General features: G+C 42.2%; 2 protein-coding genes across 3 annotated transcripts; one reads left to right on the plus strand and one right to left on the minus strand.

Moving 5' to 3' along the window:
- Positions 1–459: 459 nt before the first annotated feature.
- On the minus strand, positions 460–3,606 carry cdk5r1b (cyclin dependent kinase 5, regulatory subunit 1b (p35); the record flags this gene model as incomplete). The annotated part of the gene is made up of 3 exons (XM_083932589.1): positions 3,510–3,606; positions 1,115–2,246; positions 460–481 (listed from the first exon to the last, which is right to left on the minus strand). Exons 2-3 carry the CDS (start codon positions 2,023–2,025, stop codon positions 460–462), a joined length of 933 nt encoding a protein of 310 aa, XP_083788715.1. The 5' UTR covers positions 2,026–2,246; positions 3,510–3,606.
- A 2,369-nt stretch (positions 3,607–5,975) lies between these two features.
- Positions 5,976–14,573, plus strand: psmd11b (proteasome 26S subunit, non-ATPase 11b). 2 transcript variants are annotated; one of them, XM_083933192.1, is made up of 13 exons: positions 5,976–6,082; positions 7,376–7,477; positions 7,614–7,810; positions 10,122–10,179; positions 10,825–11,019; positions 11,139–11,283; positions 11,418–11,482; positions 11,895–11,953; positions 12,218–12,343; positions 13,031–13,066; positions 13,166–13,217; positions 13,315–13,457; positions 13,561–14,573. In XM_083933192.1, exons 1-12 carry the CDS (start codon positions 5,992–5,994, stop codon positions 13,455–13,457), a joined length of 1,269 nt encoding a protein of 422 aa, XP_083789318.1. In that variant the 5' UTR covers positions 5,976–5,991; the 3' UTR covers positions 13,561–14,573. The 2 variants fall into 2 exon arrangements, with proteins under 2 accessions (XP_083789318.1, XP_083789319.1); XM_083933193.1 differs by having other exon boundaries at positions 13,566–14,573.
- The last annotated feature ends 1,378 nt before the right edge of the window (positions 14,574–15,951 follow it).

A 15,951-nucleotide genomic window follows, 5' to 3' on the forward strand; every position in this document is an offset into this window, starting at 1 on the left:
ATGGCACACGTGCAAAACATTACATTTCTAAGTAAAAAAAGAAAGAAAAAGGGAAAGAAATCAAAGAAAACTTGTTCCAGAAAAAGCAATAAATAAGCCTCCATAGGTGTAAGCCTCTGGGGAGTAAAACATCCATTAACTTGCTGTTTTATTTTTTTGTCTAGGTGAAAATAAAGTAGGTCTTTCTCGTACGTCCTCTGGCTGTTGTCCTCCTTATTGAAAAAGTCCGTTCCGGTCTTCCCTTGTACGCTTGTCCTGTCGTATGTAGAGCCACGAACGGAAAACCCACAAAAACATGGATCCAGCATCGATGGCCCCTGCTGTTCTTTCAGATATGCATTGCAGCGAAAAATGTCCTGCGGTATCCGTATTAATGGAGGAGACGTGGCGTCCCCCCAAAGAGCCAGAGAGTTTGCAGCCGGGGGTGTGTGTTCATCGGTGACGCGTGGAGAGAGCCAGTCAGGCGATGGCCCTCACCCTCCTGCAGCAGGCAGTGCACATCACATCACGTCAGACGGTCGGGAGGTCACTGGCAGGCTGCCGCAGCCACAGTCCTCTCCACATTCATTGCTGTAGATGTACGCTTCCTTTTCTGGTGTTTTTTTTGTCTGAATTATTATTTGGTTGTTTTTTTTTTGAAGATTTTCAGTGTTTCATATAGATATATATTTGTACGTTAGCAAAGGATGTACCCGAGTCTGGCATTTCCTGTTTGTTTGTATGTCGTCGTCGTCGTGGAAACAGCTTTCATTCTCAGGTTTACGGAAAATCCATCCTTGCTTGTTTGAAAATAGAATTTGGCCTCGATAATTACACGTTTTCAAGAGGCAAGAAAAGCGCTTTAACCCCGTCTTTAGGAGACCGTTGTTATCCCTCAAATGCAATGCAAACATTTTAAATTTTAAAGTCCCACTCCAGAGGTGACGTCTCACGAGAAACAGGATTTTGCCAAATGCCAAATGCTTCCTAATTAGCCCAGTCCCACTTCAGTTTCATAACTAGCATCGCACATAACGTTTAAAACTTGTCAAAATGCCAGACTGGAGTATGCCCCACCTCCCCTGACCCCTGTGACCCCTGTGACCCCCCCCCCCCCCCCCCCAAATCCCCTCACCGGTCCAGGCCAATGAGCAGGCGGCTCCTCTCCTCCTCCTTCTGGCTCTCGTTCTTCAGGTCGGCAAACACCTGAGTGAAGTAGTGCGGGTCGGAGTTGATCTGGAGCATCTTTGCACTCATCAGGTTGATAATGGACAGGCAGCGGTCCCAGAAGGTCTCCTTGGAGCTCTCCACCAAGAAGGGCTTCAGAGGGTAGGAGATCTCGTTGCCCATGTAGGAATAAGACAGGTAGAGGCAGGTGAGCAGCACGGCCTGCAGCTCGTGCTCCGTGGCCACCTCCGAGGAGACCACGTCGCGGCACAGCATGTAGACGAAGACCACGTTTGCGGGGGTGATGAATCCCTGGTCCTGCCAGCCCTGGAGCAGCAGGGAGCGGTCCACGCTGCGCAGCCACAGCACTGGGTCAGTGGGTGACAGGTGTTTCAGCCGGTAACAACGCCGGCACAGAAACTCCCCAAGGCAGCGCAGCAGCTCACTGGTGGAAGCCTGGACAATCACTCTCTTGGGGGTCCCGGGGGCCACATTGGAGTTGGTGAGAGGGGCCTTCTTGACAGACGATACTGTGGTGTTGTTGTTGGAGGTCTTGGTGAGAGCTGGAGTGCTCTGGTCCTGTGTGAAGGTGGACAGGTTGGCGCACGACTGCGACTTCTTCAGGTTCTCATTGTTCAGCTGGGTGACATTGTTCTGGTAGTTGGCGTTGGGCTGCACCTTCTTGGAGCCTTTCTTCTTGGCCGACACTGCTACAATCCGCTTCCACGGGAGCACATTGATGAGCGAGTGGCGCTTCAGGTTCTTGTCTTTGGCGTTCTTGCTGTTCTGGACAGCCGTGTAGTGGCCCACGGTGGCCGGCCCATCCTCAAAGAGAGCCGCCTTTCGGTAGCTGGGGGACAAAGACAGCACGGTTCCCATGGTGACTGCGGGGAGGCGTCCAGGGGCTTTAGCCGCACTGGGTCAGAAGAGGGTCTGCCAGGGGAGATCCTGAGGGTCTCAAAGCCTCTGTGCTTCTGGGAGCTGGGGGTCCCGGCTGGGCATCTAAGGCCTGGGAGAAAATGATCCTGTGCACCACTCTCCGAGGGAATAACGATCCGTCTCTGCTGGATATCAGCTCTGTCTGCGTCTCCCGACGGTCACTGATGGAAGCAGAAAAGATCAATAATCAGACAAAAAAGTCAATGAAGGATCAATTACCTCCAAATGATCCATGGGCATTTTAACAAATAGCAAAGGAAATGTGTTTGATCTCATATTAGATCCATAGTGATTCAGCCTGCATCAGTTCTGTAATCATCCCGTGAATGTGCCTGAGTGGTTTATCTGACTGAACCTCTGCATATTAGCACTATTGATCCGACTCAGTAAGCCATGGAACAGATCAGCCTCATACTAATTAATTCACACACTATAGATCCCTCCTTGCTGCAGATTATCAGTGTAAGAGGCGTCCTCACACAAACATGTGAGAGTGAAACTGTGCTGCATTTGATAATAATGTATAAAAGCAGATCACAGGGACAGAGTAAGATGGGTGGATGTGCATCAGATATTCCTCTGACTGAAATGGATCCTGTGAGGTAAAGTCACTCTCCTTTCACAATGAGAGAGACATTATTGCATGGGCAATGGCCGACAGTGAGCCACGCGCCACCCCTCTCACTAAAATGGAAGACGGAAACGTAAACACCTTAATAACAGGTGAAGGTCGCGTTTGATGCGCACGGTGGGATTCGGCGCACGGGAGCACAAACCCAAGGTCACACCGTGCACCTCCATGCAAACTAAACAACCAGAGAGGTGTCTGAGAGGGATGATCCCGTCTTTTGCACGACACATTTCCATCCCCGCTGCAGCAGAGCCGAAGACTACGATGCATCGACTTTGCTCGCTTGCGCAGGATCCGAGCTGCTCCCTCCTCCTCCTCCTCCTCCTCCTCCTCCTCCTCCTCCTTCCCTTCGGCCTCTTTATCAATCTGAGTCTTCAATGGGGGAGAAATTCCTAAACATGAGTTGTTTTTTTTGAATGTGACTTCACTAGGTTAGAGATGAAAGCGTGTATTTGGCTTCTACGCTGCCATAAGGGGTCGGGTACATCGGGTGCTCTCCGTGGTGCTGAAACGGAGCGTCTGCGTCGAAATGGAAACGCTGGCCATGATAGGCGGTGGCTTAGGCTGTAGAGATGAACAGCACCCTCGTGTTTTCCTCCTATCTGTTAATATCTCACAATATAACGCTGCATTAGCTGTCTATGACTATTTATTCCCTTTTGATTTCATATTTACCTCATGAGATATATCTGCGCATCGCCTGTTTTCAAACATACCGTGCGCAATAATCTCCATAATCTGAGCTCCGTCGCTTTCAGCACCATTATGTTCCCGAATCAAAAACAACACTCACCAGATCTCCTGCTCAATGTGTAGCGATGATGGTCCTCCGTGTCTCGGGCTTGTTTTTTCCTCAGAGGACGCGATAAAAACATCCAACCATCTCCGAGAATATGGATGCAACACCGAGAAGAATCCGAGCCGAGGCAACAAATATTAATAATAATAATAATAATAATAATAATATATAAAAAAGCGCGCAGTGGATGGACGCGCCTGGTGTCGGCGGTGCGCAGGCGATGGCAGGCAGTTGTGGAATGGATGCTGCTTGGATGAAGATGTGCTCCTGGTCCTCCTGCGCCGTGAGATGCGGATGCTGCGAGGGCTGATGTTGTGTTATGTCACTGAGTGTGAGTGTGTGTGAGGAGGGTTGACGCAAAGGCGGTGGTGGGGCGCCGCTCTGCGCTCCGTGCGCGCTGCTGCCTCTCTGCTGGGAGACGACTCCGCCTATAGCCGCACACAGCAAGCGCACATGCAACTGAACCCTGTGAACTCCGGTCAGACAAATGCACATTCTTTTGCAATTTGGTCTCATTGCTGCTTTTTACAGTGTTGGATATGAACCCTTATAGACCCCAGACACAAAGCCATAACAATAATAATTTAATCCTTCACTTAAATGCCATAATTTAATCTTACTGCTCATTTCTGTCTTAAACAGTCAGACATATTTTAGATTATACTTATTTTTTTTACATTTAACTTGTCTGATTTTATTTTCTGGGGATTTTATTTGACCTGTATTCTCACATCTACTTCTTATATATTTAACTTAGAGTTTCTTGTTTACTGTTCATTGTTTTTTTTTTCTGTATTTATTTAGCATTATTTAGAGTTTATTGTTTATCTTATACTGTATCTTTTATATACCTCCCTGTGTTTTTTAAAGCTGCTAGAAACTTAATATTCATCCCAAAGGATCAAAAAAGAGAAGTTTAAGTCTCTATAAACTAATAATATATCCGATTCTTTAAAAACATTTCGATATTTCTATTTTTTTTTCTATTTATTGTTTATTATCTAGGCTTGATGCTGCAGTTTAACCCCATTATGGTTCCTCTTCACATGTGTTATTATTGTCTATGGCTGAAGAAGACTAATGCTATGATTGCCTCCCCACAATAATGCAGAATAAACTGAATTTTCTCCCGCTCTCATAACTCAAAACTGTTTCATATTGTTATAAAATATTGGCTTTGGGCATGCATCTTAAAAAGTGAAGTGATGATGTTCAACCTAATTTAAAGATCAAATCATATGAGCCCAGCAAAGATACACTGATGCTGATATTTTCCTTTTTAGACGATTTTTTAGAGTTGAGAGGGGTAATTACAGAATACACCAGGGAGTGATTTGTTCTTTTATTATTATTCTTATAAGCAAATATCTTACTGTGGTGATTCACAGTTTATTACCTATATCCAGGAGGTCTTAATTAATGTTTTAAAAAGCTCAATAATGGGATATCTCCAACCAGGATAAGCATTATGTCCTAACACTCATAATGACAGGTGTCTGATTAACAAGGGAATTACATAAATGACACGGTAAACATGCCTATATATCAAATGCACAGGGAAATGAGCCTCTCATACATGTTTAGGACCCACAAGTATCTGATATGGTTATTATTATTATGGGTTAATATCATATTTATTCATGTTAATGGAAAAAAAAATAAACCGTAACTAAATTGGTTTAAAAAGGTATTAAATAAATTCTTCGACATCACCTGAAACCAGCGATTCTCCCCAAAAAGTGCCACCCTATGTCACAATTCTTGGTGTTTTGAATAAGACGGAGTTTGTTTCTGTTATAAAAATGTCTGTGATTCATGGATAGCGTCTCAAAATACAAATAATGTGATACGTTGATTTATTGGTGTATAGAAACTTATTTGAGGACAGTTTTGTTGGCTGCTAGAAGGGCATCATTCCTTACCTTAAGTATTGTTTTATTATGAATGTACTATGTACTTTAATTTATTTATGTATCTCTGTCAATAGAGTATGTTTGAGTATGTTTAAAATATATTTTTGAAATGCAAATTCAGTATTTCTACGAGATGGTGCAATGTACTGAATTGTTCTAAATAAAGTTTTTTTGGGAAAAAATAAAAATGTTATATAAATTATTATTATTATTATAAATTAATAAATAAAGTTATCTATCTATCCATCTATCCATCTATCTATATCCTCTCAAAATTGATTAAACCCAAAACACTTTAAAACAGCGTCTCTAAAACAGAATGTAGAGTAATTTTTAAGGTTTAGGTCAAAGTCTTTTCAACTATGAACATTTTAAAATTGAATTAAACCGTTTAAATACAAATAAATGGTCGTCACGTCACTGACCCCTATAAGACTACATTTCCCATAAGCCTTTGAAATCCCCGACATTCGAATTACGCGCTGACGTCACCTGCGCTAGGTAACGTAGTCCCCCGCACGTACGTACTTTTTTCATTCAAGCAGCATTTTGAATAAGGAAAGATGGCGGCTGCAGCGGTGGTTGAGTTCCAGAGAGCCCAGTCTCTCATCAGCACGGACCGCAACGCCTCTATCGACATCCTTCACTCTATAGGTAGGTGTTTAAGGGTGGACAGTGTTCCCCTCATCGCGGTAAATTGCCGTTTCTCAGTCGGTAGGACGGCGAGGTTAGCGTTCAAGAGCCGGTGGTGTGCCGTGCTGACTCACTGTTGAACTACTGCTAGTGGATGTAGCTCGTTAGCAACGTTGCTAGCTTTAGGCCCTGGGCGTTAAATATATGAGTAGTAATCAGTATTGTTGTGTTTTTGACTGTGTGGTAGGGACTTGTGTTGTTGTGCCATACACCACTGTTTCCAACCTAGCTACAATCAGCTCCACTTAACACTGTCATGTTAGCATGTTGTGGCTAACGTCTTTAGCTTGTTGTCAAAAAGCCTGTAACCCAGCTCATAAACAGAGTGAAAGGCAGCTCTCTGACACACTGGACATTTTGTTATTAAATGGACGTGTGTTATTAACTGGGCCTGGTTTGCTTGTGTGTTAATGGTTGCGTTAACACGAGCATATTAAAATACATTATACAATGCTGTAAATAGGTATTGCAGTTCTCTCTCAGGTATCACTGACCTCAAATTGCCTTGTCACTTCAGCCCAGCTGCCTGTCAATCTGTCCGGCTACACTGATTTTAATTTGTTTATGTCGTGACATTTTGTTTTCAATTTAATTAACATTGCGAAATCATAAGAAAAGTTATCTCAAGACACTTTACATATAGAGAAGGTAAAGAGCAAACTCTAAGACCTTGGAGCAAGCAAGCAGCAAGTCTCAGTAATGGACAAATTCATTTATTATCATTTTGAGTCATTTATCAGTGAATGTAATACATTTGGAGTTTGAACTGTTGGTTGGGCATAGAAAGCATTGTGATTTGCCTTTTACACTGTTTCTCACAGACTAAACAATATGTCGAAACAAAGACTTCTTCAGTGACTAGTAAATGTTTATGCGGAATTACTTATTTCCAAGGAACTAAGCACATCTCTGGTAAAGTTTGTGCTTGTGTGTGATTCTTTGTTGAGAAGCACAGTTTCACAGATCTGTTGATTAAATTAAGTAATTGATTAAACTATTTGAATAACTAAATATTAACTAAACATTTCTTTAACTGAGGACAGATATCCCTAAAAATGCCAGGACTCGCACTCGTTAATTGTGTCACATTGGCATCAAATAAAGAAACACCTCAACCCAATTAAATGTGTCCTCTCACTGTTGGCCTTGTCTCACTTTTGCACCCAGGCGGATCAATTTACAAATTGCATCAAGTGAGGATAAAATAAGTAAATTGGTTCCTGATGTCAACTTGTTGCCCTTTTTCTTCAACAGTGCGGAGAGATGTCCAAGAGAACGATGAGGAAGCTGTCAAGGTTAAAGAACAGAGCATCCTGGAGTTGGGGACACTCCTGGCTAAGACGGGCCAGGCTGCTGGTAACGCTCAAACCTTTAAGTTCATTCTGTGCCTGTTCTCACTTTCCGGCTAAGCCTTCAAACAACCTATATAATTAATTCTCTGTGATGTTTCTGAAATATTTGTCTTTTTTCCTTTTTTTTGTCTCTTCTTCAGAACTAGGGGGTCTGCTGAAGTTTGTGAGGCCTTTTCTGATATCCATCAGCAAGGCCAAGGCGGCCCGGCTGGTCCGCTCTCTGCTGGACCTCTTTCTTGACATGGAGGCAGCAACAGGGCAGGAGGTTGAGCTGTGTCTTGAATGCATTGACTGGGCCAAGGTCGAGAAGAGAACCTTCCTACGACAAGCTCTGGAGGTAAAGAGGGTCTTGTTGGTGTTAATACAGCTTAATATGCCATACCACATTTCCCACCATTTAAATGTAACAATGCAATGTCAGCGCCCCCAACAGCTAGAATCTGACAACAGGGCAAATGTTTACTTCTGACCACCTTCACCCCTTTGAAAGGGAATTGCTCATGTTAGCCTTCAAACAGAACATTAACATTGAGATCTCTTTTGACGAGTCACAGTGAAATGTTGCAAAAGAGGAATTTGGCGATATTGTGTAAGCTAAGGTTATCAGGCTATCAAAGGTTTTTCATACTTCCAGTGCACTGTTCTGGCATTACCTTGTCATAGGTTTATTATTGCCTTATGTTTGATACTTTGAGTGCTAATGAGGCCGATGTTAAGGATATTCCTAAATCGCCAACAGCTGATTTAGTTGTCCTCTCACCCAACCCTAGTTAGTGCTGACAACAGTGACAGTGATAGTGATACAGCACTCTTCGTGATTATTTACAGTTAGTGAAAACAAAAGTGATATCTCCAAGTGTAAATAGATGCCATGGCAGGAATCAGATTTAACATGCCCCGTCTCATGGAGTGGGAGATGCTGTGATTTCAGATGATGGTGGAGCATTTAGATGTTTGTAGGCATGCAACGCCGCCAGTGTTGTTTTACTTGGGGTTAAAACGAAATTAAGACAGGAAACCTGATAAATGTGATGAAGCAGAAGAGCTCTAAACTTTGCCTGAAGAAAGTAACAGTGGGGGATGCTAATACACTTACTACACACCATCAATGGTGACCTCACTCTGTTATAGCAGCCAAAATGCACTTTGTGACTGCCAGCAGGCTCACGCTCACAGCCAGGAATATCTGGAGCTTTTGGCTGAATTACAAAATACAGGATTAACAAGATTTTGTATTGGCTCTATGTGTAGAAGAAAAACCATGTAATGCGACTGTGGCATGTGTGAATGAGTGAAAGCTGAGAAGACGGAAGCTCTTCAAACAGGACAAGGTTTGCCCCAGGAAACACATCAAGAGAAATATGATAGGAATAATTTAAAAGAAATACAGGAAACCTTGTTAGTCGCTCTCTGTTTTTAGCATGAGCTCAGACTGAGAGAGCGGTCCTCATGTACTTTGATAAGATCCACCTTAAAACAGTTACCACTGTTCAGCCCATTACATTTCATTTAGCCGACGCTTTTGTCCAAAGCGACTTCCATTAAGTGCACTCAACAATTAGAGTCCAAACCAGAATAGCAAGTTATTAAGTAAGTGCGGAAGCGTCAAATAAGGCGGTCCATAGAGTGCTACATATCAGTGCTTTTAAATAAATCATCCCCTTAACCAAGGTGAAGACGAAAGAGATGTGTTTTTAGCCGGCTGTGGAAGATGTGTAAGTTTTCTGCCTTCCTAATGTAGATGTGAAGCTCGTTCAACCATTTGGGAGCCAGGGCAGCAAACAGTCGTGACGTAGTCGAGTGACTCGGGGTTCCTCTCAGTGAGGGAGCGGCAAGTACCTATGTGTACTGTAGACAACATGACATCATGTTGAGATGATGATGTTTCTATTCTGTCCAAAGCATTAGTGGGGAACATCAGGTGTGTGTGTCACCTTCCTTAAATACAGGCCAAAAGCGTTTCTTTAGACTTATTTTTGCACCATTTAACAAACGTGTTTGTCGGCCAACAGCAGCCTCAGCAGGCGCTAACTGTGATTTCAGCATCTTGCCTTTTCACATGGGTTGCTTCATACTATTTGACTTTTCGAACACGTCTTTTCCATCATGTGGGCCAAAATGTTAATGAAATCTTCTGTGTATGATTTTAAACAAAGCACCAAGTTTGTTTCTACTGAAGATGCACATTAGCTACTTGCTAAATCTACAATACAGTAAAATAAATGTCTTTTCTCTTTATTGGATTGGTTTTTATGTACATGAACTCTGACAATTCAATCTAATAAACTAAAAGGTATTTGTGCAAATATCTTTCGAAGAAAGTTTGTGTGTAAAATTAAAAGGATACATTGAAAACAAGCAAAATATGTGGAATTTTTTGTCCACAGCTGTACTTCCTAGGCCTGTAAAATATATTTCAAAGATCAGTAATGGATTAGATATATCGCAGTTTGTTACCGTTAATAAAATGTCAAGAAACTAGTTGAGCAAATATCCAAAGACCCTGAAACCAATGTTGGGTCTTTGTGATGCTGAGTAGGTCACGTTTTTGTCTTTCAGGTACACGATGCATGTTGCAGCTTTTATACGAGGCGTTAGATCGGCACAGCTGCTCTCTGCTTCTCTAATGGCCCTTTCTCTTCTTTCAGGGACGACTGATCTCGCTCTATTTTGACACCAAAAGATACCAGGAGGCCTTGGCGCTTGGTGAGTGTTTGGAGACAAAACAGTTTTATCATTTGGTAAACGGCAGCATCTGCCTTCTGCTGCAGAGTCAGACATTGCTGTGAGGCAGATCACGTAGGTGATGATATCAGTTCACCGATAAACACAGAAACTTAAAAAGATATGTTTTATTGTTGCTTATTCCATTAAGTGTAGAAAGAAAAACCATGTAATGTGACTGTGGTATGTATGAATGAGTGAAAGCTGAGAAGAGGGAAGCTCTTCAAACAGGACACGGTTTGCCTCAGGAAACGCATTATGAGATATGATGGGAATCATTTAAAAAAAATACAGGAAACCTTGTTAATAGCTCTCTGTCTGTACCATGAGCTCCTACCGAGAGAACTGTCCTCATGTCCTCCATGACTGACTTATTCCATTAAGTGTAAGATAAAAAATGCTTTTTATACAAACGTGTTGTTGGTGTTGGAACATATTTTCCCACTAAGCTAAAGTAGGCAGCTTATAAACAAAGTTTTTCTTAATTATAAAGAGAGGAGAAAGAGCAGCACTCATCAGGTCTGTAATTGTACATTTACCCCCCGGCTGTTTACTGAGTGTTGCACAAAGTTATTGCAACAGTTAATGTGCGAGACGTTAACTCTGCTTCATTCTCTTTCCCCTCAGGCACCCAGTTGCTCCAGGAGCTGAAGAAGATGGATGACAAAGCCCTTTTGGTAGAGGTTCAGCTGCTCGAAAGCAAGACGTACCACGCTCTCAGTAACCTGCCCAAGGCCCGCGCGGCCCTCACCTCAGCCAGGACCACCGCCAACGCTATTTACTGTCCCCCAAAGCTCCAGGCCGCTCTGGACATGCAGTCAGGTCAGATGTGTTCGCTATTCCAAAGTGCATCACAGAAAATAAATCATTTCACACAGGAGCGGTTTGTATCGACCGTAGTAGGTGACTTCCGTGTCATTTTTGTCTTGTCTCCGCCGCAGGGATCATCCACGCAGCAGAGGAGAAGGACTGGAAGACCGCCTACTCCTACTTCTTTGAGGCCTTCGAGGGCTACGACTCCATCGACAGCCCCAAAGCCATCACAGCCCTCAAATACATGCTTCTGTGCAAAATCGTCCTCAGCTTGTGAGTCATGCTTTAAACTCGACCTGCAATGTTTTACTGTCCTGTTACTTTCACATCCACACGCTCCCTTTGAATAATTGGCATCACTGTGTTTTGATATGTTTATTAATTTTTCTGTCTCTTGACTGTTTCAGACCTGAGGAGGTCCAAGGCCTGATCAGTGGTAAACTGGGCCTGCGATATGCCGGCCGACAGGCAAGTACCAATCATTCCCTACTCATAGCAGATTGGGCAAAGCCGCGATGTCATTTGTTTCAACTTCTGACGAACATCAGTAGTTTTTCTTGAATATTGCTGCTATTAAAAACATAGAAGGACGAATCCTATATGATGATTCATGCTATTTGAATTAAATGAAATATAATTTTCATAGTGAAACACCTCATGAAAAGATTACACTTCAGTCTCTTAACAGTCACACTGTTCCTTTTTTGCCAGTGTTAGTGATTATAGCGTTTTTTCTGGTTACTTCGATTTCTGTCATGATTTTATTATTAACTTCACTGTGTTTCGTGCATAGATATTGTTAGTTTTGTGCAGGTTGTCACTTTAACGAAGCTGCTTTCTGAAGAGTGACCTTTCCTGTTTTTTGTCGTTATCCATCCAGACAGATGCACTGAAATGTGTCGCCCAGGCCTGCAAGAACAGGTCATTAGCAGACTTTGAAAAGGTAAGAATCACACCTGTGTTAATGGATTTTTTCCGTGTTGATCAGGCAAACCTCCATAAAGCCTTTTTGGGCTTGGTTTTTCTTGGACCACTGCTCTTTTGGGTGATTTGTGCAACACACACAGAAATCAACTTTTGCACCTCGACCTTAATTTGGATGATTACATAATGGCCAAGTGTTGCTCAATGTATAATGCATTAAAATTATGTTTTTTGTAGTAAGCTTTTATGACAGTTTTTAAAGTCAAAGCTGTGCGTGTTCCAGGCCCTAACAGAGTACACATCAGAACTGAGGGAGGATCCCATTATCAGCACTCACCTGGTCACGCTGTACGACAACCTGCTGGAACAAAACCTCATTCGAGTCATTGAACCGTTTTCCAGAGTACAGGTAAGGACATGCCTCCCAAAGCTATCTGGTCTGTAGTAGGGCTGGGACTCACCTCACAAATGGGTTCCACTCCGACCCTAAAGGACCCGTTTTGAATCTATTTTCAATCATCAGCGTTCCTCACTGCTGTTACAACACAAATGTGTTGCAACACAAATCTCTCTAACCTGGTGTATTTAAGAAATGTGTATAAATGTTAGCATTAAGATTTGAACCCAAACCAGTTCCTGTAACGTACCTTTTTATTAAACTTGTGCTTTCTTTAGTGCAGAGGGTGCAGGTCGCCAAAATTTAGCCAAACTTCGATCGATATCAGGATTATATGAATCCATTTTAGATCATTCAGATAAATATACAGATGCATATATTCCTCGTACCTCTGTTATTTTCTCATGACTTTGTACTGCGGACTGTCCTAAACCCAATTCAGACAGAAAGGGTTTTAATGTAAAGAGTTAGTTGCCAAGAGGTTTATCTTTTCTGCTATAAATGCCCAGTGGTGATCTCATTGTAATCATTCTGTCCCACAATGTATTTTTGTGCTAAAGCTTAATTTTTTTCCCCAGCTTTTCTCAAAACTTAATACAAGGAACTATTTCTATGCTCCTAGGCTGACATGAGCATCTACTCCTGCACCTTTTCCTCATGTTTAACAAAGAAATAAGTGTTTTCTTCTTCTGTTTTCAGATAGAACACATATCAGGTCTAATCAAACTGTCTAAGGTATGTATATTTGCAGCCAACACATTTACCTGCGTATTAAAATCATCATGTATATCTCTTAAACTGTGGGTTTTTATTGTTCTTTTCCTTTCTTTACAGGGAGATGTTGAGAGGAAGTTATCACAGATGATTCTTGACAAAAAGTTTCACGGTAATTTGAAAAGTCTGTTCCTAATTAAGACAAACACCCGCACTTCCCGCGCAGAGCGAGAGTCTTCATTGCACCGCGATATGTCCTTTTTGTGCAGGAATCCTTGACCAAGGCGAAGGTGTCTTGATCATCTTCGACGAGCCCCCGGTGGACAAAACGTACGAAGCAGCCTTGGAAACAATTCAGAACATGAGCAAAGTCGTGGATTCACTTTACAACAAAGCCAAGAAGCTGACATAGGTACAAAAAAAAAAAGTTTAAAAAAGCAGCTTAGTAAGTGCAGAAGCATCACTTTCACGCCCTTCCTTCAGTCTTTACTAACCTCTTGTGTTCTCGTCCTCAGAGCAGATCGCCACGGCAGTGCGATGGAGGAACTGTGTGTGTTTGACCAGCGTGTAACATTTTAAGACGGGGACAAGGGAGAGCAACAAAAGCGTCCCACAAACTGCAACAAACAGGATTCCCCCATCAAACTCCCCCCCACCCCCCCTTCCTCTCCCTCAATGGACAATTCCATCACTTCTCTCGTTTGTTGTTTTCTCCTCCTTTAATTTTGATATCTCTTCAGGATTCTGTATAACACTCAGCGGCCAAATCAGGCCATCAGGGAATATTGTACAACCACAATAAAAAAAACAGATGAAAAGGTTTAAGAATACATATATGTTTATATCCGCTCTAAGGTCCGGCGTGCCGAGCCTTAGGCTGACTCCACCGCGCCCTCAAAGGTGCAACATTGACCTCTGCTGCCTCGGATTCTGCGTACGCAGGAACGGGGCTTTTCTCCTTCTACTACACAGAAGCACACCGTTCAGTTTTTTGGAAAGGTTGGGATACTCCTTGGGATACTGAATTTTGGTCGAAGAGCTCCCCCCTAACACTTATTTCTCTTATTTTTTTCCTCACCATATCAATGCCAACAGTTCAGTCCCCGCTGTATTTCAGAAATGTATTAAACTCACTTGATTTGTTTTTGGTTTTGTGTTTTTGTTTAAGAAAAAAAACAACAAAAAAACAGAAGAATGGGATGGTTGCCACGTGTCTGCCCGCCCTGTTTGTGTCTAAAACCAAGACAGGATGCCATTTCACCACTAGTGCCACTTTTTGGGCACTTCTGTTTGCCTCAGTGTTTTGGGTGCGACACGATCTAACCGAAGGGCGGAGGTGGACATGCATTCATTGCCTCTGAGCGTCTGTGAGTTCCCCCGAGAGAGCATTTCTCCATTGTTAGCTCCTAGCACTAGTGTGGTATGCTAGCAACCAAACACTTTGTATGGTTTTGATTTGGTTTTTGTTTTTGTTTTGTTTTACTCTTCTGAAGACATTTTCAAAAATAAATATTTTGTATTTTACGGATTTTCGTCTTGTCTCTTGCAAAGCAAAACAAAAATGGCCGACGGTAGTTTCCACGCGGTGACTTTCACTCGGCTTTGTGATTTTGTTTCATGGCGAGGGCGAGGAGACGGGGTTTATTTACGTCGTGTTTGAAATGCACTCGACGACGGCGGTGTGACAGAAAATGTGTACAGTGGTTAAGGTGAAGTGTGTCTGCAGGAAGGAAACCATTCTTACACAGGGATGCAAATGTTGACACTATAAAATACAGAATTCACCCATGAGTCTCTTCCACCTGCTGCTACTTTTGTCACTACTTTGAAAAGAACACATCAAAGGGCATTAAATCAGTCAAACGGACAGCTTTGGATTGTCTTTGATTTATTTTTTTACACAATCAGCATGATGATAACCTAACCCTGGGCATGTAAATCTAAAGTGTTTTAGTGCCAATCCCACATATCGATTCTTTGGATGATGATAAATATTGACTGATGTATCACAGTCCGCTATGACGTGATTTCGATTCAATTAATTGGGCTGTGATATCGATTTATGCCCATTTAACACAATCCCTTACATTTATATCAACTCACAAAAAAGCAACAAAAACAGGACGGTTTTAACACTTCTAGACGTTTAAATGAACAAAAAAACTTATTTTAAATCAAAAAAAGAATAAATGAGTGGGAATTTCAAAATAAAGGCCCACCCTTAAAATGATATGAGAGGTTATTTTCACTTTGCATCGATGACATTCAAGATTCAAGAAGCTTTATTTATCCCGAGGGAAATTAAATTGATATAAATAAATATTGAATCGATACATTTATCCACGTCGACTGTGAGCAGCATTTAAAACACTTCTCATTAATGAGGAAAGATTCAAATGTGTTTCAAGACACAGAAGCACAATCGTCATTTTTTACCTGTAGCTGTAGATTCGACGTCCATTCTTTGTTTACAAAGGTGTGAAGCTTTTCACTGTGACCCTTTTATCAGTTAAAATAAAGTTTAAAGTTGAGTTTCTTTGAAAACAGGGACAGTGCACATTAATAACATTACTGTAAATGCACCAGAATTAGCCAAGAAGCTATTTTTCATCTGTCATCCCTAGACAGATGTTTAAAGTCACACTAAAAACAGAACAGAATATAGAATATAGAGGAAAATTAGATTCAAATTACAAAGTTACAGCCAGGCCAATCTACAAAACAAGCACAGCAGTTAACAAACATGACAAAATAGCATCACTTTAGAAAACATCAGACAGGTCTAATTCACCTCATCTCATCTTCAGCCTCTTATCCGGGGTCGGGTCGTGGGGGCAGCAGCTTTAGCAGGGGACCCCAAACTTCCCTTTCCCGGGCCACATTAACCAGCTCTAACTGGGGGATCC

The sequence above is a fragment of the Echiichthys vipera genome (genome assembly GCF_963691815.1).
Source record: "Echiichthys vipera genome assembly, chromosome: 18".
Classification (NCBI taxonomy): Eukaryota; Metazoa; Chordata; class Actinopteri; order Perciformes; family Trachinidae; genus Echiichthys; species Echiichthys vipera.